At 60.1% G+C, this 21,375-nt stretch overlaps 3 protein-coding genes across 4 annotated transcripts; 2 read left to right on the top strand and 1 right to left on the bottom strand.

Moving 5' to 3' along the window:
• The first annotated feature begins 1,194 nt into the window (after positions 1 to 1,194).
• On the top strand, positions 1,195 to 10,346 carry ECHS1 (enoyl-CoA hydratase, short chain 1). Its single transcript, XM_034986615.1, has 8 exons — positions 1,195 to 1,310; positions 2,505 to 2,702; positions 3,261 to 3,388; positions 4,166 to 4,265; positions 5,842 to 5,946; positions 6,412 to 6,531; positions 8,000 to 8,067; positions 9,146 to 10,346. Exons 1-8 carry the CDS (start codon positions 1,223 to 1,225, stop codon positions 9,209 to 9,211), a joined length of 873 nt encoding a protein of 290 aa, XP_034842506.1. The 5' UTR covers positions 1,195 to 1,222; the 3' UTR covers positions 9,212 to 10,346.
• Positions 10,347 to 10,444: 98 nt separating this feature from the next.
• Positions 10,445 to 21,369, top strand: FUOM (fucose mutarotase). Of its 2 annotated transcripts, XM_034986627.1 has the most exons (6): positions 10,445 to 12,674; positions 13,419 to 13,487; positions 15,046 to 15,116; positions 15,343 to 15,441; positions 16,113 to 16,186; positions 16,463 to 21,369. In XM_034986627.1, exons 1-6 carry the CDS (start codon positions 12,335 to 12,337, stop codon positions 16,527 to 16,529), a joined length of 720 nt encoding a protein of 239 aa, XP_034842518.1. In that variant the 5' UTR covers positions 10,445 to 12,334; the 3' UTR covers positions 16,530 to 21,369. The 2 variants fall into 2 exon arrangements, with proteins under 2 accessions (XP_034842518.1, XP_034842527.1); XM_034986636.1 differs by lacking the exon at positions 15,343 to 15,441.
• On the bottom strand, positions 19,158 to 21,339 carry PRAP1 (proline rich acidic protein 1). Its single transcript, XM_034987471.1, has 5 exons — positions 21,254 to 21,339; positions 21,122 to 21,188; positions 20,399 to 20,451; positions 19,511 to 19,620; positions 19,158 to 19,390 (listed from the first exon to the last, which is right to left on the bottom strand). Exons 1-5 carry the CDS (start codon positions 21,337 to 21,339, stop codon positions 19,158 to 19,160), a joined length of 549 nt encoding a protein of 182 aa, XP_034843362.1.
• Positions 21,370 to 21,375: the final 6 nt, after the last annotated feature.

Genomic DNA, 21,375 nt, shown 5'->3' with positions numbered 1-21,375 from the left:
TAGGAAAACTTCTTTTATGCTGGAACCATTTCATTCTGTGTGCCTGTCACAGGGGTGTAGCCCACGCTGACACAGCCTCCTTCAGCACCGGGTCGGTAATCTGTTTGCATGGAAATGTCTTTATTCTACCCTCAGCCTTGAAATAAACTTTTCTGAGTATTCAATTCTGGTTTGGATTTTATTATTTATTTGAAAAACGTGTTTTACTTTTCATTTGTCTGTCTGCCGTCTCCGCTATTTGCAGAACCTGAACAAGAGTCAAACGGAGGCCTGGTAATACATGTCTGAACACCTACGTGTTATAACCAAAAAAATTTAAATACATTTAAAGTGTCACTGTTAAAAATGAAATCTTACTTCAATAAACTACATAATCTTGCTGCCGCTTTTTTTTTTAAAGATACTGGACAGAGTGAGTGAGAGCGAGAGCAGGGGGAGTGGGAGAGGCCGACTCTGCACTGAGCAGGGAGCCCGAGGTGGGCTCGATCCCAGAACCCCGGGAACCAGGACCCCGGCCAAAGGCAGACGCCTAACCGACCGAGCCACCCAGGCGCCCCTTGCTGCCACTGTATTTTCCGTGTCTACGCGCTCCCTTCTGCCGGGACTCGTTTGCACCCTGCAAACCCGGTTTCCGCTGGCTTCGCGGGGGTGCCTGCCCCGCAGCGGGCGGGCTGACAGGCTGGAAGCGCGTCCCTGGGAGTGGGGGGCGTCGGGGCTCCGGGTTCCGCGAGCGGCGCCCCCGGGTCCAGCCCGGAGCCTGGCCTCCGGCCCCCAGGGCTCGTCCCGGAAGTAGGGGAACGAGCCCTGGGCGTGGGGGCAAGGGTCGAAGGCCAAAGGTCAAGAGGAGGCGCCGGCAGGCCCGGGGGCTAAGAGGCCGGCGGGCCGAGGCGCGGCCGGACGCGGCAGGCCTGCCCTCCGGGGTCTTCCAGGCGGCTGCCCCACGGCTCAGGGTCCTCGACGGCCGGCATAGGGCTGGGGGCGCGCCACAAGGCCGACCCTCCGAGCCCCGCTCCCGCCCTGCCCCTCAGCCCGCCGCGGCCTGCTAGCCTCCTTCGGCTCCCGGACCCTTGGCCCCGCCCCCACCTCGCCACGCCCCTTCCGGGGCCCGCTGGTCTCGCGATGCCTGCGCCGTCTCGCGGCGCCGGACCGGAGGCGGGCCGGGCCCTGACTGGTGTAGCCGGGGGCGGCTCCGCGGGGCGGGGCGAGTCGTCCCCACAGCGCCATGGCTGCCCTGCGCGCCGTGCCGTCCCGCGTCCGTTGCCTGCTGCGCCCCCGGCCCGGCTGCGCGGCCTTGCGCCCCTTCGTCTCGGGTGAGTACGGGACTTAGGGCGCGTGGGAGTCCGGCACCGCGGCCGCCCCCGGGACCCCCGGACCTCACTCCGGGGCCTCACGCCCTCCACCAGCCTGACCCCCGGACCTCCCTCCGGGGCCTGACCCTGGCCGCCCCTGGAGCCCCCGGGGCTCACCCCGGGCCTCACCCCCTCCACCAGCCCTGATCCCGTCCGCCCTCCCACTCCTCCCCGTGCACCCAGGGCCCGGCCCGGCCCCCCTGCTGTCCGGCTGGGCTCGCCTTCCAGCACCTGCTACCTCGGCTTGCTGATCTCTGGGGTTAGCCCCTCAGTTGGGGGGACTCGTGACTAAGTGCTGAGACCTCTGGCCATTTCAGTGTGGTTGCTGGCGGTGAAATTCTGCGGGGTTTACAGGACTTTCAGAGAATGTGCAGTCGGGCCTCCGGGGTTGGCAGAGGTCCCGTGTTCTGTCCGGCAGTGCCTCCTGCGCGGGCCTGCCCACATCCACTGCTTTTCCCAAGTCCGTTTTTCGGACTCTGCCTGCCCCAGCGGCCGGGCCTGTCCTCCACTCAGGTCAGGGCCTCAGGGCCGCAGCGCTCCTGAGGAGCTCTGGGCCCTGTCCCTCCCTGAGCTGGGGGTGGAGTCCCCGCATCCTCTTCCCGCACCCGGGTATCCACTTACCTGCCCAGCTACCAGAGCATGTTGATTTTACCCTAAGTTCCCTTTGCTGACCCGCTTCTTCGGGTCCTGACCTGCAACCAGCAGTCATTTCCTGGGCCGCAGACACCCTGCTGCTAAGCATTTCGCCTGCGTTACTCCCACCAAACCCCCAGGGTGCTCGCAGACACACAGACCTACGGCTTCTGAGGTTACTCTTTCCCTCTCCAGGCTATACCGACCCCGCCCCCCGGGTCGGTCTAGGGCGCGAGGCAGTCACCGTTCCCTGGTATGCCTCCCGCTCTGTTCTGTGCACACTCGGCTTTGCTCCCTCGTCCAGCTGGCGTTTGTGGAAGGAACCTATTTACCCATCCCTTGTTTCTGCTGGGCCACAGGATGTCTGTAGTGCAGGTTCTGGGAAGGTAGAGAGTGGTGCAAAGGCCACCGTGAGGCTGAGAGCTGTGTGCTGCTGCCTGAGGTCTGGGCAGCAGACCTGTCGGGGTCACTGCCCATGACGGGTCTGATGCCTACTCGAGTGGAAATCCCTTCTTCCCCCAGGTGCTGATTTTCGGTACATCATCGCAGAAAAGAAGGGGAAGAACAGCAACGTGGGCTTCATCCAGCTGAACCGCCCCAAAGCACTCAACGCACTCTGCAATGGCCTGATCACGGAGCTCAACCAGGCCCTGGAGGCCTTCGAGGAGGATCCGGCTGTGGGGGCCATTGTTGTCACTGGTGGGGAGAAGGCCTTTGCAGGTGTGTGGGCAGCATGGCAGCAGTCGCCCAGGTGTGCGAGGGGCGGTCTGACTGCGGCATGTGGTACTGTGAACAGGCTTGCACCTGCGTGGTAGCATCAGAAAAGTTAGGACAACTTGGGGTTAACTTAAACCTAGCGTAAAAAGACACAGGTACTTCTCAGAGAGCCACTCTGCCTGTTTAACGTTCACGCATGCTTTGCCAGCAAAATAAGATTATTCAAAGTGATTCGGGTCCTTGACAGTTAGGTTTTGTGTGTGTCAAGGGGTTAAGTGACTGATGAATAAGCCCAGCCTTCCCAATCCAGCTTGCATCTGTGTCCCTCCGCGTCACCTCCATCAACACATAGCATGGCACGTCACCACTGTCCCTGCTGCCCGACTCTGTCCAGGTGGCCAGCACCTCACAGGCCCCTTAAGCATGGGGCCCTGTGTCAGCCATTCCCAGCAGCCCCTGGTGCCTACACACAGTGCACACTCGTAGCTCCCTGCTGGTTTGGGGGTGCAGCAATAGTGGGGTCTCTGCTCTCTAGTAACTGGGACTCGTTTCCACCCCCAGCTGGAGCTGATATCAAGGAGATGCAGAACCAAACATTCCAGGACTGTTACTCCGGGAAGTGCTTGAGCCACTGGGACCGACTTGCCCAGGCCAAGAAGCCGATCATAGCTGCTGTCAATGGCTACGCCGTGAGTGTCAGACCACATCTCTTCTCAGCACACTGGGAGGCATCGGATAACCTATTTTCATTTTGAGAAGGCTGGAGTTTAGTTACAGTCACACCGTTCCTGCCGAGTAACGCCACAGATCCAGGACGTGCAGAGAGGAGGTGCTGTAGGCACAGCTTTCGTTGGCAGGTGTTCCGCTGCCGGCTCTCCCGTTCTCAGCCCTCCTGGCGGTCCCGGTGACTGCGGGGAACGTCTCCCCTCTGCTAGGCCCTAGGCCACACATTGGCTTTTCTGTATGGTTTCAGTGGCTCCAGCCTGCTCTGCAGCTGCAGGCTGACCTCTTCTGCCACCCTCGAGAGCTCGGTGTCCTCTGTGTGGTGTCTGGGTCTCTGGGCACAAGGGCACTCAGAGGCCCTGGGGCCAATGGTGGTGAAGCAGTGTGGGCAGCTCAGCTCGTGATCATGTAATAAAGCTCCCTGTGGGTAAGGCGAGGTCAGCCAGTCAGGTTCATTGGGACCACAGTCCAGCCTGCTGGTTCACAAACTCTCTCTGGCTGCTCTCGAGCCCCCATGGCAGAGCAGAGACTGTGGGACCCCAAAGCTGAAAGAGTTTGCTATAGGGTCCTTCTCGGGGGGGGGGGGGGGTCGCCAGCATCAGCCAATTGTAACTAACTTAAAACTTTGCATCTCTGTTAATCTTGGCTACTCCCTGGGCCGTGTTCATTTTGACGGGAAATTTAAATAAGCAAATGGAGTAAATTTCTGACTGGGTCCCCTGGCGGCACCTCGTGTTTTGCAGCTTGGTGGCGGCTGCGAACTCGCTATGATGTGTGACATTATTTATGCTGGAGAAAAAGCCCAGTTTGCACAGCCGGAAATCCTACTGGGAACCATCCCAGGTAAAGAGTGAAGATATCTCTAGCTTAAACTCTCCAGGTAATTCTCTAGAATCTGCCCACATCTCAGGAGCTTATCGGCTTTTCCAGTAATAGACAAAAGTATGTAGCTTACATCTGACGAGGGACCCCGGCTGTGGTATGAGTATTGGCCGGCGGCCGCCTGGCTATGCCCATTGCTCCCTCTGCTGACCAGCACACTAAGCCCCAGGGGCACAGCGGCACTCAGAGAGTGGCCCTGGGGGCCTCGGGTCTATGCAGGCTGCTCTGATGACAGCCGGATCCTTTGTCAGACGCTCTTAGGAAATGCTGGCCACATACCGCACTATAACTGCAGTGATTCCTGCTTGTGGCCCTGAGTTCAGCAGAGCAGGGAGTCATCCCCCCAGACGGGAGCCGTGGGCAACCAGTGACTCCTCTGTGCCCCGGGGGGCCACCTGATGAGACCTCCAGGCTTATGGCCCCACAAGTCTCTGCCCTGCATGTAGAGCCTGGAGCCGAGGGCATCTGAGCAGCTGTCAGGTCAGGAGAGGGTGTCGGGTCGGCTGAGGGCGAGCAAAGCCCTATATGACCTCTGCTGTCTGCTGGGCTCTTTCCATCCCAGCGCCCAAGGCCTCTGCTTAATTGAGGCAGCACCTGAGTCTGTTGGATTGTGGGTGTCTCCATCAGGTGGTCCCCTTGGCTCACCCTGGCAGCCTGGGGTTCACTGTGGGGCGGACGGCGGGGCCCGGGGTTCACTGTGGGGTGGACGGCGGGGCCTGGGGCTCACTGTGGGGTGGGCGTTTCCTGTGGGGCAACGGCGGGACCTGGGGTTCACTGTGGGGTGGACGGCAGGGGCCGGGGTTCACTGTGGGGTGGACGTTCACTGTGGGGCAGACGGCGGGGAATGGGGTTCACTGTGGGGCGGATGTTCACTGTGGGGCAGACGGCGGGGCCTGGGGTTCACTGTGGGGTGGAAACTCACTGTGGAGCGACGGCGGGACCTGGGGTTCACTGTGGGGCAGACGGTGGGGGCTGGGGTTCACTGTGGGGCGGACGGCAGGGCCCGGGGTTCACTGTGGGGCAGACAGCAGGGCCCGGGGTTCACTGTGGGGCGGACGGCGGGGCCCGGGGTTCACTGTGGGGCGGACGGCGGGGGCCGGGGTTCACTGTGGGGCGGACGACACGGCAGACCACTCTTGGTTCAGCTGTAGAGCATCAGGTGAGCAGGAGGATTAGCAGGGCATGTGGAGGCCAGCACTGGGACAGAAGACCACACTCAGAGCGGCCTGGGAGGCCGAGCCCTTGCTCTCGCTTCAGACCCTGAGGGGAGCAGGCCACAATCGGAGGCTACCCCAGCTGCCCTCCAGGTTGAGCTGGGCCAGGGTCTGAGCTGCAGGGGACCTGATGTGCCAGGCGTGGGGCCCAAATATGGAAAGGAGCCTCTCCTGAGGTTTCTTGGGTTACCTCCTTTCTGCCCACCTGCCCCACCCAAGGGGCCCCATCTTCATCCCTCGGAACTTGCTGGAAGTATGTCTGTGGCATCTGGGCATGCACTGGCCATGAGCCAACTATGACCGGTAGCCCTCTGCCCCTGCAGGTGCAGGGGGCACCCAGAGACTGACCCGCGCTGTTGGAAAGTCACTGGCCATGGAGATGATTCTCACTGGTGACCGGATCTCTGCCCAGGACGCCAAGCAAGCAGGTGTGGACCAGGGCCGCCCCACGGAGCCACCCTCATGGGGAGCTGAGTGGAGATGGGGAGAAGGGGGCTGCATCCAGGTGTGCCCATGGGTGATCAGCACGTTGACTTCGGGTGTCCTGAGAATCCAGGGGACAGCTGCCTTTATTTGGAATGTCACACATACAAGAGAGTAACTGAAGTATACATCAGCTTCAAGAGTCAAAACCATCTTTTTTCCCAAGCCCAACGTCAGCAGTGGGGGATCTCCGAGACCCTTGCAGGCACACCCTTTCCCCGTCCCAGGTGACCCGCTCTTCCTCCCTCTTGGTGTGTCTGTAAGAGCCTTGTGGCCCCACCTCAGGGACGGTGTGGAGCCTGCATCCCCACAGCCTTGTTGGCCCCCAGAATACCCCAGCTCTAGGGGTGGCCTTGTGACTCAGAGGAGCGCAGCCAGTGCTGTTTGCTATTTACCTGTTTGTGCTTTAGGTCTCGTAAGCAAAATCTTTCCTGTGGAGAGACTGGTCGAAGAAGCCATCCAGTGTGCAGAGAAAATTGCCAGCAATTCTAAAATCGTAGCAGCAATGGCCAAAGAATCCGTGAACGCAGGTAGGGGTTCTGCCGGGAGGAGATTTCTGAGGGCCGGTTGGCACAGGAGCGGTCAGGAGCCGTGGTTCTAAATGATGCATTTTAAGCCACCCTGGACAGAAATTGGGAGGATTCTTAACATTGGAATTCTGGCTCTTTGTAGAGTTCCAGTCTTTGGCTGCTGGCTCACAGATTCTCCTGGAATGTTCTGAGTTGTCCTTGGTATCAGGACTCAAGAAAGGAGCAAGCCTGAGGGACAAGAGTGACAGGCACTGGGGTGCAGGGAAATAGCCGGGAAGGGCAGCATGCTCCCTTAAGCAAAGCCAGTCTGCTCCTGAGAAACCCAGCTCACCTCCCGGAACCTGGTGGAAGATGCTCCTCTCCTCAGCCAGCAGTTGTGCCTGCAGGCTGGTGGCCGCATGGGCTCACGGGACACCTGCATAAACTGGAGACAGAGTTCACGCTGCTCCTGGTTGCTCTGGACTCTCTACAGGCAAAGCAGCTCCAAGCCCTCCTGAGAATTTCTTGAGTCTTACTGTAGTGCGTTGTGCTCAGCATTGGGGTAATACTGCCCAGTGCTGCCTGTTGAGAAGGGTTAGGGTGAGCCCAGGATAGCTGAGCTGCGCCAGGTCTGTGTGCGCTGCAGGCAGGCAGTCAAGCCCCCCGGGCTGCTGCCGGCCTTAGTTGGCTGAGCTGATGTTTGTGACGCGGCCACAAGGATGAGCAGGTAGCACTCGCTTAAGAGGTGGACGCTGCTGTTGGTGCAGAGGGCCAGTGAGGCCACCGTCAGAGGCACCTGCCATCACCCCAGGTGCTCACCCAGGGAAGACACTTTAGCTTGGCTGGAAGGACGACCCAGAGCAGTGGTATTCTTACCACCCGGGACTCTGTTCTGGCACAGTGTTCCTTTTTCAGGTTTTCATCCTTAATTTTTATGCTTTTTAAAACATTTAATTCTGGGGTGCCTGGGTAGCTCAGTGCGTGGAGCATCCTGCTCTTGGTTTTGGCTCAGGTGGTGGTCTCAGGGTTGTGGGGTTGAGCTCTCCATGTCTGGCTCTGCACTCAGCAGGGTGTCTGCTTGTGACTCTCTCCCTCTCTCTCAGCCCTCCCCCTGCTTGTGCACACACGTGTTCTCTCTCTCTCCCGGAATAAAATCTTTAAAAAAAATAGAAAGTAATAAAATATATGTAGTTCTACAGGCTCTCAAATCCTCTTGTGATTGGACAGAGTTGGCCACTGCACCCTTTACTCAGTTCCTTGTGCCTCTCTTCTTGGGGCCACCAGCGGTGAAGCTCCAAGCAGGTTGCTCTGCTGGCATCTCAGCCGGGGTGGGGCATTGAGAAGGGGGTGCTTCCCAGGCTATGGTCTAAATCACAACGAAATTAAGGTTGATGTGGGTCAGCGGGGAGTGTTTCCTATCACCATAAAACAAGTTGCATGTTCTCACATCTGACACATGAGTTCATAACTTCAGGGTTCTCTTTTTCAGCTTTTGAAATGACATTAACAGAGGGAAACAAGTTGGAAAAGAAGCTCTTCTATTCAACTTTCGCTACCGTGAGTAAACATTCAGTGGAGACACACATGGTCCAGCTGTAGAAATCACTGGGAATATCCTTGTAGGTTTTTTCATTAAATACCATTTCTCTTTGGTCAAACTGTTTGCTTTCCCTGTAGCTGGATCCGATGTGTCCTGTCCACGAGCATGATTTTTGCAAATGAGTACAGTGTGTAGAAGTTCACAAGTGTGAAGGGTGACTTCCTATTACAAAAGGTCTGATGAATCGCACCTTTAAACAGCAAGCTCCTGTATTTAAATGCAGTGCATCTGCTCATAATTTTCTACATCGTTCCAGTTACTTGGAATGGAGTTCGAATGTATTCTAATACTGCAATCTGAAGCTTCAGATCAATGTTTTCTAGGATTTGACAGTCACTGAAAGGGAGTCCTTCTTGTAAGTCATTAAAACCCATCTCTCGGTATTGGAAAGTCACGTATAGGTGTTTTATGAAAGAGAGATTAGAGGGCGCCTGGGTGGCTCAGTTGGTTAAGCGACTGCCTTCGGCTCAGGTCATGATCCTGGAGTCCCGGGATCGAGTCCCGCATCGGGCTCCCTGCTCAGCGGGGAGTCTGCTTCTCCCTCTGACCCTCCCCCCTCTCATGTGCTCTCTCTCTCTTAAATAAATAAATAAAATCTTAAAAAAAAGGAAAGAGAGATTAGAAATGACTTTGGCTCTTGAGGAAGTGAAGGTGTGCGTGTATACCTGCGTGCACACGCAGGTGATGAGTGAGTGAATGACCCAAACAGGTGCATCTGACGTTCTCTGTGGGTGAGAGTTTATTTGACACACAAATTAGTGGTTCCTGAATGATCACACCTAGGGGCTTGGGGGGGCGGCATATAAAAATGCCTTTCCGGGCCAACCCTAAGTGGTCAGGGAATCCAGGCTATTCCCAGGTTTCCAGGTAGTCCTGATGCAGGACCCTCCCTCCCTGAGCTCCTCCACTCTGGAAACCCAAGTTTCAGAGGAACCCGCAGACTGTGAGCAAACCGCAGAGACACGCAGAGCCCCACGCCTTGACTCCGTAGGAAAACGTGAACGTCCATCCCTGCCTGTTCTCCCTTTCCCACAGGAAGACCGGAAAGAAGGGATGACCGCGTTTGTGGAAAAGAGAAAGGCCAGCTTCAAGGACCAGTGAGCGCCTCCACCTCTGCCTAGAACCCTCTACTTAAAGACAAATTGGAGTCTGTCTGAGAAGCAAGTAAATCCTTTTATAAAGGGCCGTGTCGACGACACACAGTTTATCTCTGATGCTTGGGGCTCTCGCTCCTGTGTGGTAGGCAGTCTTCACCCAGCGGCCATGAGAATCCGTATCTGGAGCCTGTTCACACTCTGACTGACCATATTCTTCTTAAAAATTATGAGGGGAGGGCGCCTGGGTGGCTCAGTCGTTAAGCGTCTGCCTTCGGCTCAGGTCATGATCCCAGGGTCCTGGGATCGAGTCCCACATCGGACTCCTTGCTCGGCAGGAAGCCTGCTTCTCGCTCTCCCACTCCCCCTGCTTGTGTTCCTGCTCTCGCTGTCTCTCTCTCTGTCAAATAAATAAATAAAATCTTTAAAAAAAAAAAAAAAATTATGAGGGGAGCCTGGGTGGCACAGTCGGGTAAGTGACTGACTGTCGGCTCAGGTCAACGGATGAAGCCCCACATCAGGCTCTGTGCTCAGCGGGGAGTCTTCTTCAGATTCTCTCTCCCTCTGCCCCTCCCCCACTTGTGTGCATGCGCTCGCTCACGCTCTCTCAAATCAATAAAAATCTTTTTAAAAATTCTGCTCATGAGCCCTTGGTGATGTGTTTAAGTTTTTACTTGATTTCAGGAACTGAGAGATACTTCGATGGCAAGCACTCACTTTGTACAGTGAGCTGCGTTCGGATGGAACCAAGTCCCCTGCTTGGCCGCTGTGCAGTTTCACAGCCAGTGAACGTGACCGCTCAGAGGGCGGGTGCTGCCGACTGCGCGGCACATGTGAATCCCATCGTGCCTCTCTGGAGGCAAATGCCATGTCACTCTTCAAGCTTGTTTTGTCAGTGTGTGTGACCTCAGTCAAACAGAAGAGAAGTCCATAAGGTCAGTCACCTGGCACGCTCCCAGGGTAACCACTGTTAACAGGTATGTAACTTTCTAGATGCTTCTGTGAACACGTGTGCAGACACGGGGATAGCAGTTTTCTCATAAAAATGGAATTGTGCATCCACACTTTGGCACAGCGCACTGACCGGTCCCACTGGTGCACCCTCTTCGGTTTAAATTGTGGTAAAGTCTAGGAAACATAAAGCTTACCATCTCAACCATTTTTAAATCTGCAGCTCAGAGGCACTGAGCATAGTGACAGTTTTGCAGCCGTCCCCACCGTCCATCTCCGCGCTGCTTTGTCCTCCCAAACAGAGACTGTCCCCGACAAATGCTAACCCTCGTCCCCCCCCGGCGCTGTCTCGGCTACCTTCCTTCTGTATCTGTGAATTCAGCGTTTCCGGGCTCCTCAGGTTATAGCAGGTCCTCAAGCTTGCTTGCTTCTCATTGCTCGGTATTATTCCTGTGAGCGTTCCGCTCGATGGCCCTGAAATACGTGATGGTACAGGAGTGTCGCTTACTTACCCAGGATGTTGGATGTTTAGGCTCCAGTTTCTTGTTATCAGGACTGTCATGGATAACACTGCAGTGACCATTCTGTGTGTGAATCCTTGCACTGCGGTGCAAGCATGCCTGTAAGATTTCGAGAACTGAGCCTGCAGTGGGGACCTGCCCACTCTGCCCCATCAGCAGCAGTCGACAGGGCCCCTCTTCTGGTGCTTGTCAGTCTGCAAGATTGGTGTTAGGACTGCTTGCATCCAAATCCCTAGGGTGCTTGCTTAAATGCACGTGCCCAGACCTGGATCAGAACTATGGGAGGCCCTGGAATGCGTGGTCTCCAAGGCATCCTGGTGCCCAGCAGAACTGTGTTCGGGGCTGTAACACTGAGTGCCATTTGCTGTGGGAGACAGAATTTCCACAGCAAGCTTCCTCTGCTGGCTTCAGACTGGTGGGCCAGCTGCGTCCCCCAGATCACACCTCACAGGGCACTGGTGACCGAGGGACCCCAGTTACAGGAAGCCACCTCTGCCCCACCAAACATCTGCCACTGAATTCGTGGGTCAGTGAGGCACGGTGCTCTAGACCCTCCATCTCTCCAGGCCATTGAGTAAAAGTCCTGAGCATGGGTCAGAGACCGTTCTCCTACTGCTTGGGAGGACTTCATGGGTGAAGGGGGCTGTTGCTGTCCCAGGGTGGGGCCCCAGCCTCAAAACATCCTCAGACCCTCTGAGGTGAGATCAGGACATGGGCTTCTCTCCAGGTGGGCGCTGGGCACCACAGGGGACCCAGCTGGCTCTTGGCGCTGGGCATGCAACAGAGCAGCTACAGGTTAATTGATGGCCCCACGTGAGGGGGTGAGGCCCTGCTGGCTGCCATGCAACCCCCATCCCTCACCCCATCAGTCTTGCTCTATGGAGACGGCCCCAGCTCTCAGTGGAGGTGTGCCCATGGCACTCTGGGATGGCAGATGGAGTGTTGCCACCATTTTTGGAAAACAGTTCTGCTACACGTTCAACCAGGACCGGGCCCTGGAACCACCATCCTGACCCAGCCCTGGACACAGAGAGGCTGTGGGGTGCACTTCCGGGGGGGGGGTATCTTCCAGCAGGGAGGTGGTGGCACCCTGAACAGGAAAGCACAGTATGGTTTGTGGTCCCAGCATCCCAGATCCCAGGTCTCCAGGGACAAGGGTCAAGCAGGCAGGGGACTCTGGCAGGCTGAAGGCAAGGTGCTCCTCTGTTCAAGGGGACGAGGTGTGGATCCATTCCCCACCCCTCCCAATCTGGACACCCCATCTTGGTGGGGTGGGGGCGGGAAGGTCCAGTTCTGAGGAGGACCAGCAGCTGGGACCCTGGGTAAGAAGAGGTCGGGTCACTGCTGTCCTGGGATGGGACACTGCACCCCATCAGGTACCTGAGGGGTGTCAGCAGGTTGACGCCTGGGAGACAAGGTGGGGACCCCCCAATAAAGTGCTCCCAGCACACCAGCTTGGCCGGGAGGCCGCTCCTGCCTGCCCTCCAGGGTCCCCTGTAGGGTTCCCTCCAGGGCAGGCCCGTGGGCGCCCTTGAGAAGAATGTTGGTTGAAGAAGTCGGACGGCTCTGGCCACCCGCCCTCCCAGGGACCCAGCGGGCTGGGGTGGGAGTGGGCCAGGTGGGGGTCAGCAAGGCCTGGGGAGCGGAACGGAAGGGGGATGGGGAGGCCGCGAGGGGCGGCAGCGGGAAGCTCGGGCCTGGGATCCGGCGAGGGACGCGAGGCCCCGGAACACGCTGCGGGGCTGGGCCGGGTGTCGCCCCCGCCCCCGGGCAGCACGCGCAAGCCTCAGTCCTCCGTGCGTCCAGCCCTTCAGGGCGCCGCGAGGGGACCCTCCCCATCGCGCAGTCGTGCCCCCACTCCTGCCCCGCCCCTTCCGCCGAGGCCACGCCCCTCCACTCCAGGCCGCGCGATCATGGTGGTGCTAAAGGGCGTCCCGGCGCTGCTGTCCCCTGAGCTGCTCTACGCCCTGGCGCGGATGGGGCACGGAGACGAGATCGGTGAGGGGCGGGGACAGGGCCCCCGCCACCCCAGGCCCCGCAGGGGTCCTGACCCAGGCTGTGCCCCCGGCCGGGAGGCGACCACTCCCCAGGCCCGGGAAGAGCCGGGTCCTGGGGTGGAGGCATTGCTTTGGCCGCCCCGTCCCGCTTCCCAGTAGGACACCCCCGCAACCCCACATTCTTTAGGAAACAGGCCCGGTTGGTGGCCCAAGCCCCTGCCCAGACTTGGTCGCCCCCCGGCGGTCATGAGGACGGTGGCCCTTGGTCCAGGCGGGGCTGTGTCGGCAGGTCCGCCCCCTCCCCCAGCCCGGCTTTCTGGGGGCCCCGGGGCCAAGTTCCCAGCTCCGGCCTCGGGCCGTGTGCCGCTCATTCTCCAGACCCCCTCCCAGACGGCCCACGAGGGGCCACACCGCTTTCTTTGGGGCGGTTTGTCTTTTCCTGGAGCCGTGGACCTGGGGCGGGGGCTGCGCGGCCGGACGCCGGGGCGGGCTGGGGGCGGCGGCGCCCCTAGGGGATGGAGGCGGGGAGGGGGGGTCCAAACCCCGCCCTCGTAGCCCCTGCAGCTCCTCCTGCACTTGGAAACTTCCTCTCCCCGCCCCCACCTCTGACGAGAGGGGTCGACGGGTCGGGGAGGGCCGTGGGCGTGGCCTGCCGTCGGACAGGTGACCCGCCCGGCGGGAAGGGGGGCTGCGCGGACCCGCGGACCCACCGGGGAATGTTTAACCGGGTTGGATGGCTGTTCAGTTTTTGCAGACGTGAACTTCCCCACCTCCTCCATATGCAGGTGTGGCCCGGAGGAGATCCGCGCTGACGGTGAGCCGGCCGCCTCCGGCAGAGTGGGGTTAGGGTGGGTAGGCCGTGGCCCCAGCTCTGGGCTCCCCAAAGTGCTGCCGCTCTGCCCCATCCCCACTTCTTCCCCAGCACCCCCCAGTGACCCAGGAAGTCCCAGTGCCAGGACCCGCAGAGACCCTTCTCCACCCCAAGGCCCCAGACGTGACCCTGGGCCTCCTGCTCCATCTCAGATACCTCTCGGTAACTTCTTGCCAGTGGGGAAACTGAGGCCCAATGGCTTGTTGGCTGGCTGAGCGCTGGTGCACCCCTGCCCCCCCACAGCCCAGGTCCGTGTTCAGCTTTTACTCTGCTATAGAAATCCCACTACTGGTGACCTGACATGGGTTCCAGGTGCCCCCATGCTCTGTCTCTGAGACCCTCTGACCCTCAGGGGTGGGCCACAGGCTTGGCTGGGAGGGGCCTGGAGTCAGGTCCCCAAGGTGATGGTAGTAGCAGAGTTAATACCAAGAGTAAGGGGGTGGGGGGTGTGAGGACACCAGCGTCCCCCTGCCCTGTCCTGCCTGGGCTGGCAGTGGGCTCAGACTGGGCCTGACTGTCTCCCCACCCTTAGCAATGCTCTGAGAGGGGACACAACTCTCCCTGCAAAATTGAGGCCACTGAGGCATAAAGATGTGACGTGTAGGGTAAACCAGCCCCTCTGCACAGAGCGGGCCAGTGGTCTGAGGCCTGTCCAGTGGGCTGCTGGCTCCGGGCCCAGTGGCCTTGTCTTCCACCCTCTGCTGAGGGACATGAGCCAGCCGTGCCTCAGTTACACTGTGGGCCAGATGACCAACATGCTCTCCCCCACAAGGAGAATGGGACAAGGTGGGCCACGGGAAAGGCCAGAATGCTGGAAGATAAGGAGTGGCCAAGCTTCCGAGTGACCCGCACGCCCTGTGGGTTAGTGGAAACAAGCAGCTAGGGGTCAGAGCCAGGTACGCAGACAAATCTAACCACAGAGAAAAGCAGAGAAAAAGGAGGAAGAAAATGCACCCGGGATAGCAGGGTTTCCCACCAGCAGGCTAATAAGATTACAGCCAATTCTTTCTTGTCACCAGCTCCATGTTTCCCCGTTTTGTACAACCAGCCTTACAGAAGAGCAGGGACCTTGGAGACCAGTGGGCCGGTTTGGGGACAGCCTGGGGCAGAGCGGCCTCTTCCCAGACCCCACTGTCCTCACCACAGGATAAAGGTGGCAACCCAGGGGTCGTCTGGGGGAACTGGGGTCAGGGAGGTGGCCCAAGTGCCCCTCTGGTGGATGAGTGTTTGAGGTCACCACCAATAACCTGTGTGGTGCAGACTGAAGGGCAGGGCGAGCCCAGAGCCAGGATGGTCACAGGTGCTGTGGCAGGGAGAAGCCAGCTGACCCCAATAAGTGTCACCAGGCAGGCAGCAGGGGCCTGCATCCGTGGCTGTCCCGGCCCACACCATCCCTGCTGGCCGGCTTCGTGAGCCCAGGGTAAGAGGCCCAGAGGGCAGGCGGCGCTGTCGGTGGCTGGGTGGCAGACGGCTGCGGTCTGAGGCTGGCCCTCTGCCCTAGGCCTGGGCATCCCAGAGCTCCTGGAGGCCGTGCTGAAGATGCTGCCACTGGACACCTACGTGGAGAGCCCGGTGAGTGCCTGTCGCCACACTGCCCCCGTCCCTGCTCTGGTCCTTGGTTTCTCCTTTGTCAGACCTCAGAGGACCCACTTGCCTTGAAGGGTGGGGGGGAGGACATGTGTCCCCACAGGGCCCTGAGCCTGATCAGAGGACCCCTAAACTGGCACCCAGTGAGGGGGCTGGAAGCGCCCACGGCAGCTGGACAGAGAGCGCACAAGCTGACCCCCTCTGTCCCTAGGCTGCTGTCATGGAACTGGTGCCCAGCGACAGGAAGACAGGCCTTCAGACTCCAGTGTGGAGGAGCTACCAGTCCCTCCTGTCTGAGGCTGGCTGCACGGTGAGGCTGCGGCCCCCACCAAGGAAGCACTCAGGGACCCTCTGCACCTCCTTGGAGGCCGGGGAGGAGTAAAAGACAGGGGCCCCAAATCCACCCTACAGCTGTGGCCCACTTGCTCACCCTCCACGGAAGTGGAGGCTGTGGCTGTCCCCTGAGGCTGTGGCTGTCCCCTGCCCCCAGCCTCCCACCTCTCAGGTCAGGGACCCTGTCGTGGCCTGTGGCCCCTCACCCACCCCAGCTTTTGTGAGTGGAGCCAGGGGCAAGTGGGGCACCCCTGACCCCTGTCTTGTGGTCAGAGGCCTGGCCTAATGCTGTGTCACCCCCACATTGTGAGGGGATGAATCTGTCCCCCCAGGACCTCCCACCAGCACGTCTTGGGCAGGACCCACCTGAGGAAAGGCTGCCTGGGACTCCTATCCTGGGCAGGGGCCCTCCTGCCTTCAGGCCAACTCCAGGAGACACAAGGGCCCCAGGCAGCTGGCCACCACAGCCCCCCACGTCCCTGCCTGTCCAGTCCTCACAGCTCAGAGGCTGAGCATCCTTGGGACCTCAGCCAGGAGAGCCAGAGACATGAAGCTCAGAGTGGCCATGTCTCCTCATGCCCCTGGCACCTGCTTGGGCCCTGAGGGTTTCTGAGCAAGGTCCCTCAACCATGACATTTTGTCTTCCAGAGCACCCTGGCGAAGATAGAGAGGTTTGAGTTTTATGCGCGGGCCAAAAAGGCTTTTGCTGTTGTAGCAACTGGGTGAGTTCTGGCCGAGTCCACGGGGTCCTGCAGGGTCCTGCTGGTGAGGGTAGGTTCGGCTAGGTCTGGCTAGGTCTGGGTCATGTGAGGCACCCCCCCTACCCTCTGCTCAGCCCCTGCCCCAACTGAGACTAGAGGCCCCACTGGGAATAGGATTGTCAAGGGATCTGCCTGAGGAATGGTCCCTGGACTTGTCTAGTGGGTGGGGTGAAAGTGGATGGGATGGGGGGCAGAGCAGGGATCCCAGCTTGGTGCTCAGCTCAGCTCCTTATGCAGGGAGACGGCCCTCTATGGAAATCTCATCCTCAAGAAGGGGGTGCTGGCCCCTGAGGCACTGTTCTAGGCCTGGCGAAGACCATTGGGCCCAGAGAGGAATCTGGATCTCTGAGCCAGACAACGGACAAATTGGCCCTGCCCTGCTCAGCCCAGACTGCACCCAGCTGGGGACCCCAAGGGCCAGGCCAGTCCTTGGGAGGTGGGGGGAGGGGCTGCTGACTGGGACTGGGACTCACCCAATTTACGACAATGGTATGAAGTGTGGTGACTCGTCAGTGTTCAGTCCAGGGGTTTCAACAACAGCCCCATCCTCACAAAGACTTGTTTAGTGCCGAACACAAGGGAGGTCATTGGCTCCTCAGAGCACCTCCCCCCCGCCCCACCCCATGCATCCTCAGGTGGGAAGGAAGGCCTCCCTCCTGCCTAAGATTTGGGTAGCCTGACTCTGAAGCAAGTCCCTGGGTTCGGGACAAGAGCTCACACAAGTAGAGATCCTCATGTGAGGAGACTCCACAGAGGGCTGCACTGGGGGGGGCCATGACTGCACTACAAGAGGCTTGGGGGTGGGCAGCCCTGAGTGGAGGGGGGTTCTGCAATCAGCCCCCCAGGCGCAGACACTCAGGTGGCCCTTGAGAAGACCAGGGCCCTTCCTTCAGTCCCAAAGGCAGGGAGGCAGGGGGGACGGGTTGGTCTGGATGCTCTGAGAGGTGACTGTGTGTCTGGGTGCTGGAGAGGGTTGGGGCCGGTCATCTGTTCCCTCTCTCCAGTGGTTGAGTGCCTGCTGAACACACAGGAGCCTGAGCTGTCCTGGGAAATGGGGGTGGGAAGGTAAAGGACAAGAGGATGCCCCTTGCCCAGCAGGCAAAGGGCCAGCCTGCCTGGAGGCAGCATGTGGGAGGGAGGCTGTGATGGCTTCCGGCATGAGGCTGGGGTGGGGGCTCAGGGTGCTCATGGTGGGAGTATCCTGCCACCACTGCTCGGGACCCCAGAGTCTCCCCAAACCCTCGCCCTCCCCTCCAGGCCTTCCTTTAGCCATGTGGGTGCAGAAGCTGGTATGAACGGGGGCTCCTGCGCTTCTAGGTCCCTCAGAGCCTGGGGAAGGTTCCCGTGCTTGGGACCGGGGCTGGTGTCCCAGATGCCAAGGAGAACTTGGAGGGCAGGCAGGCCCACTGGGCTGGAGGTCTGAGGCTCAGCCTAGGGAAGGGACCCTGCCCGGGCCCAGTCACTGCCAGGGCTTAACCTCAGACCCCTGACCCCACGGCCACTGCTAGCCACACAAAGGCTTTTCTTTAAACAGCTTTATTGAGACTTACCTGACATACAATAAACTGTACACATTTAAAGTGTACAGTTAAATGCCTTTGGATGTTGTCACACTGGCGAGTCTCTTGCCTCCTCCAGCGTCCCCTGCTCACAAGGCTCACACACCTCAACGGCCCACTCCCAAATCCTAGCGGCACTGTCTCTCCAGGAGCTCTCGGCCATGTGGCTGCACCCTTGGGTGGGAGGAAATGCCCATGGGGAATCCTGGCTCCAGGGATGCTGGAGAGAGACTGGGCCACAAGCCACCCTGGGCTGTCCAGGGCCGTGGCCACCACTGACCTTGGATCTGAGCTGGGCACTGGGCCCCAACCGTCCATACCCAATTGCTCAGACGGGGGCGACCCGCGGGCCTACTAACCCTCACATGTGCCATGCGGGGTAGTCTGGGGCCTCGCCGTGCACTTGGCTCCTCAGGTCTGGGGCAAGAGCAGGTGCAAGGCGCACAGAGGTGAGGCTGGGACTCACTGTTACAGTCCTGCTGTCAGAGCAGGACCATGAACAGGTCACTGTCCAGTCCGGGGTCCCTTCCTCAGTAACGTGGGGATGACAGTACCCCTACTTGGTGCACAATGCCAGGCAGTGAGCACGTGAGCCGTCAGGCAGAGCATTAGGGCGTGGGCCGCCATTCAAGTCCTCAGAGGGGACCCACAGGAGGACACGGAACTCTAGGGCACGTGAGGTCACCCTGGACAAGCCCACCGTCCCCGGAGCAGCCAGATGCATCCGAATCTGCCTGGTGCTTTATTCTGTCCTAAGCACTGGAGTGGCTCAGGCTGGGGAGTGGGAGGCACTCCGTGCTTCCCTCTTGATGCAGGAGCGTGACCGCCACACACAGCCCCATTTGCATCTGCACACACGGTCTGCCCACAGTCAGTACGTGAAATAACTAGTGAGCTCGTGCCCGCAGCTGCAAGGTCGGGCCGTGCCCTGGGATCCGGGCCCCTCAGACCGCGCCGGGCAAGCAGCCAGAGAATGAAGAGCACCGGGAGTCTGGCCTGAGTCCTGCACCGCCCCCCCGACCTGAGCAGCGGTGCACCTGTCCACCTGAGTGCCCACCAACGGGCAGCCTCCGGCTGTCTTTTTAGGGCCCATCTGCGGGGAGCTGACTGGTCCCAACCACTGACCTCTGCCATGCCCCTAGCCCCATCCCAACGTACAAGGAGGAGGCCTAAGGGGAGCAGGTTATTCCGAGAGCAGGGGTGCTGGGTTGGGGGAGCTTTGGGGCTCTCGATGTGTGGAGACAAGCCTGTGGCACCAGGAGGACACGGGCCCCCCTTCTCCCAGACACAGCAGGCTAGGACCATGGTCACTGTTCCTGAAGACACATGTGGCCTCCACCTCTGCGAGGTTTATTCTTCCAGTTGGGGAGGGGTCAGGGCCCCCAGGAATCCTCCCTGGGATGGTAGATGTGGTCTCGATCCTCCTCTGGCCCTTGAAGCACCTGGGGAAGTGACAGTGCCCAGGACCAGAGCCCTGCCTCATCCTGGACCTCCTGGGCCTCCTCGGGCAGTGGGTGGTACAGGTCATCACGGTCTGGCTCAGGGTCCCACCTGGGGCTTGGAACATGGCCCAGGGTGTCCTCGGTTCGTGCCTGGGCTTTGGTGCCTAAGGACAAGGAGATGGGTTGGAGGCGTGGTTCCCATCTGGAGGGAAGCCGACTCCATGGCGCTCCTGGGCTGTGACCTTGTTCTCCGCCCTCCCCCGTGCCCCGCCAGGGGTGCCCACCTTGACCTTGCAGTTTCTCCCACGTGGCAGCTGCAGGCTTTGGTGCCGCCAGCAGCCCCATGAGCTGGTTGTCCTTTTTCAGAGTTTCCACCACTCGGGCGCCCCAGGCCCTGCGAGCACAGCTGGGTCAGTCAGGTCTACCTGCTCCGAAGGAGGCAGCCAGCCAGCCCCGCCAGTGAGGGTGCCACCCCCTTCTGAGCAGCCTGGGGGCCCTGAGCAGGAGACCTAGTGGGAAGTTGCTCCCCACCAGAGTCCTTGGTGGCTCAGTTCCATCACTCGCCACCTGCCCCAGGGGCCCCGGGACAAGCACCCCTGCCCCCGCACCAAGAGCTATGGCCAGGCAAACTCCACGGAACCCAGAGCCGCAGGCCAGGCTTCCCCACCACATCCCTGAGCTGCAGGGGGCCCAGGAAGGTCGGAGCACCCGAGGAGGCATCCTAAGGGTGTCCCCTGAGAAAACGTCCTGGCCCAGCCCTGGGTCATGGAGACCCAGAGAACGTGGGCGGGGGCTCCCTCCTGTTCCGGAGGCCAGGCCTGTGCAGGCTGGGGAGTGGCTCTCTACCCTCTGGCCTGGCCCAGTGGCCCTGGGGGAGAAACCAGCCGGGGTTGCCTCATGTGAGTGCAGGGAACGGGGCATGGCTTAGGAGGACCTTTGTCTATGGCCACAGCCCTGGGGGTGGGGTAACTATCCTGGAGGCTGCTAGGAGAGCTAGGGGATCATCCTGGAGCCCCCCTGCCCTGGCTCTGGTAAGCCGCTGACAGGTCCCATGGGGGCCCATGCTGGCTGGAGCACGGCCCCCTCCCCGAAGCTGCTGGGCAGGTCTTCCCCGCCATCCACAACGCCCTTAGTTTAGGGGGTTCCCAGAAGGGGCTGCTGGGGGCACTCACTCCTCTGTGTCCCGCTCAGGGGCCCCGACATGGCCTTTGGTCTTGATGAGGACCTGGAAGAGGGAGGTCACAGGTGTGGGGTCCAAGGTCAGAGGACACCTGCAGAGAGATGGTTCCAAGGCCCCCTGGACCACACTTGCTGACTCCACCCCACCTTTGGCAGACTGGACAGAAGCCGTGTGGTTCCTGGAGAGGCAGGGCCACCCTGGGGCTGCGTCTGCACCACTCCTCCCTGGCTGATGGCCTGAGGAAGGGGGCCAGCTCCTCAGTCCAGCCCTCTGTGGAGCGAGTTGAGCACGGGGGAGTGAATGAAACGTGACCCCTGGGAAGCAACCAGCTGTCTGTCGCCAGGAAGGGGTGGGCTTTCCCCTTCACCTGGTCTCTCCCAGGTGTGCAAGTCTGAGTGGTCTTGGCCCAAGGCGGGGTAGGAGGGGAAGAGGGATGGGGAGACACGGCCTGACACCAGTTACCTGCACAGAGAGCACCTGAGCAGCATGTGCAAGGACGGAGGATGTGCTCGGACTCAGTGCAAGTGAGTTTCATCAAGGGCCCCCTCCTCCACCTGGACCACCTGGACGTCCATGAGCCTTGCCCATCAGACCCCACACAGGGGCCCGCTCCCCCTCATCCTGAGGGTCCCTCCCAGTGCCCACAGGGCCGCCCACCACACTTGGTGTCCTTCCTTCACATTCCTTGCTGGTGGGCGAAGGAGCCCGCACATACCTGGGGCAGGAAAGCCGAGCCTGTCTCCCCCAGCAGCAGAGCCACCAGGCTGATGACCAGGAGGAGCCTGAGGGGACCAGAGAGGAGAGTGAGAGGCCGGCCAGGGTTGCTCCTGCTCATCAACCTCCAGACAGGACACCTAGGGGGGCAGCCCGGTGTGGTTGGCAGTATGGGTCCCAGCCAGGGAGGCCTGGGGCCAGGTCCACGGGTAGATTCATGGTCTCTCCATCTCACAGACCAAGGACACACAGGCA

This window comes from Mirounga leonina, unplaced genomic scaffold (assembly GCF_011800145.1).
Source record: "Mirounga leonina isolate KUSES-001 unplaced genomic scaffold, KU_Mleo_1.0 Mir_114, whole genome shotgun sequence".
Lineage (NCBI taxonomy): Eukaryota > Metazoa > Chordata > Mammalia > Carnivora > Phocidae > Mirounga > Mirounga leonina.
Note: the sequence above shows the minus strand (reverse complement) of the source record. Positions and strands in the feature narration are given on the sequence as shown.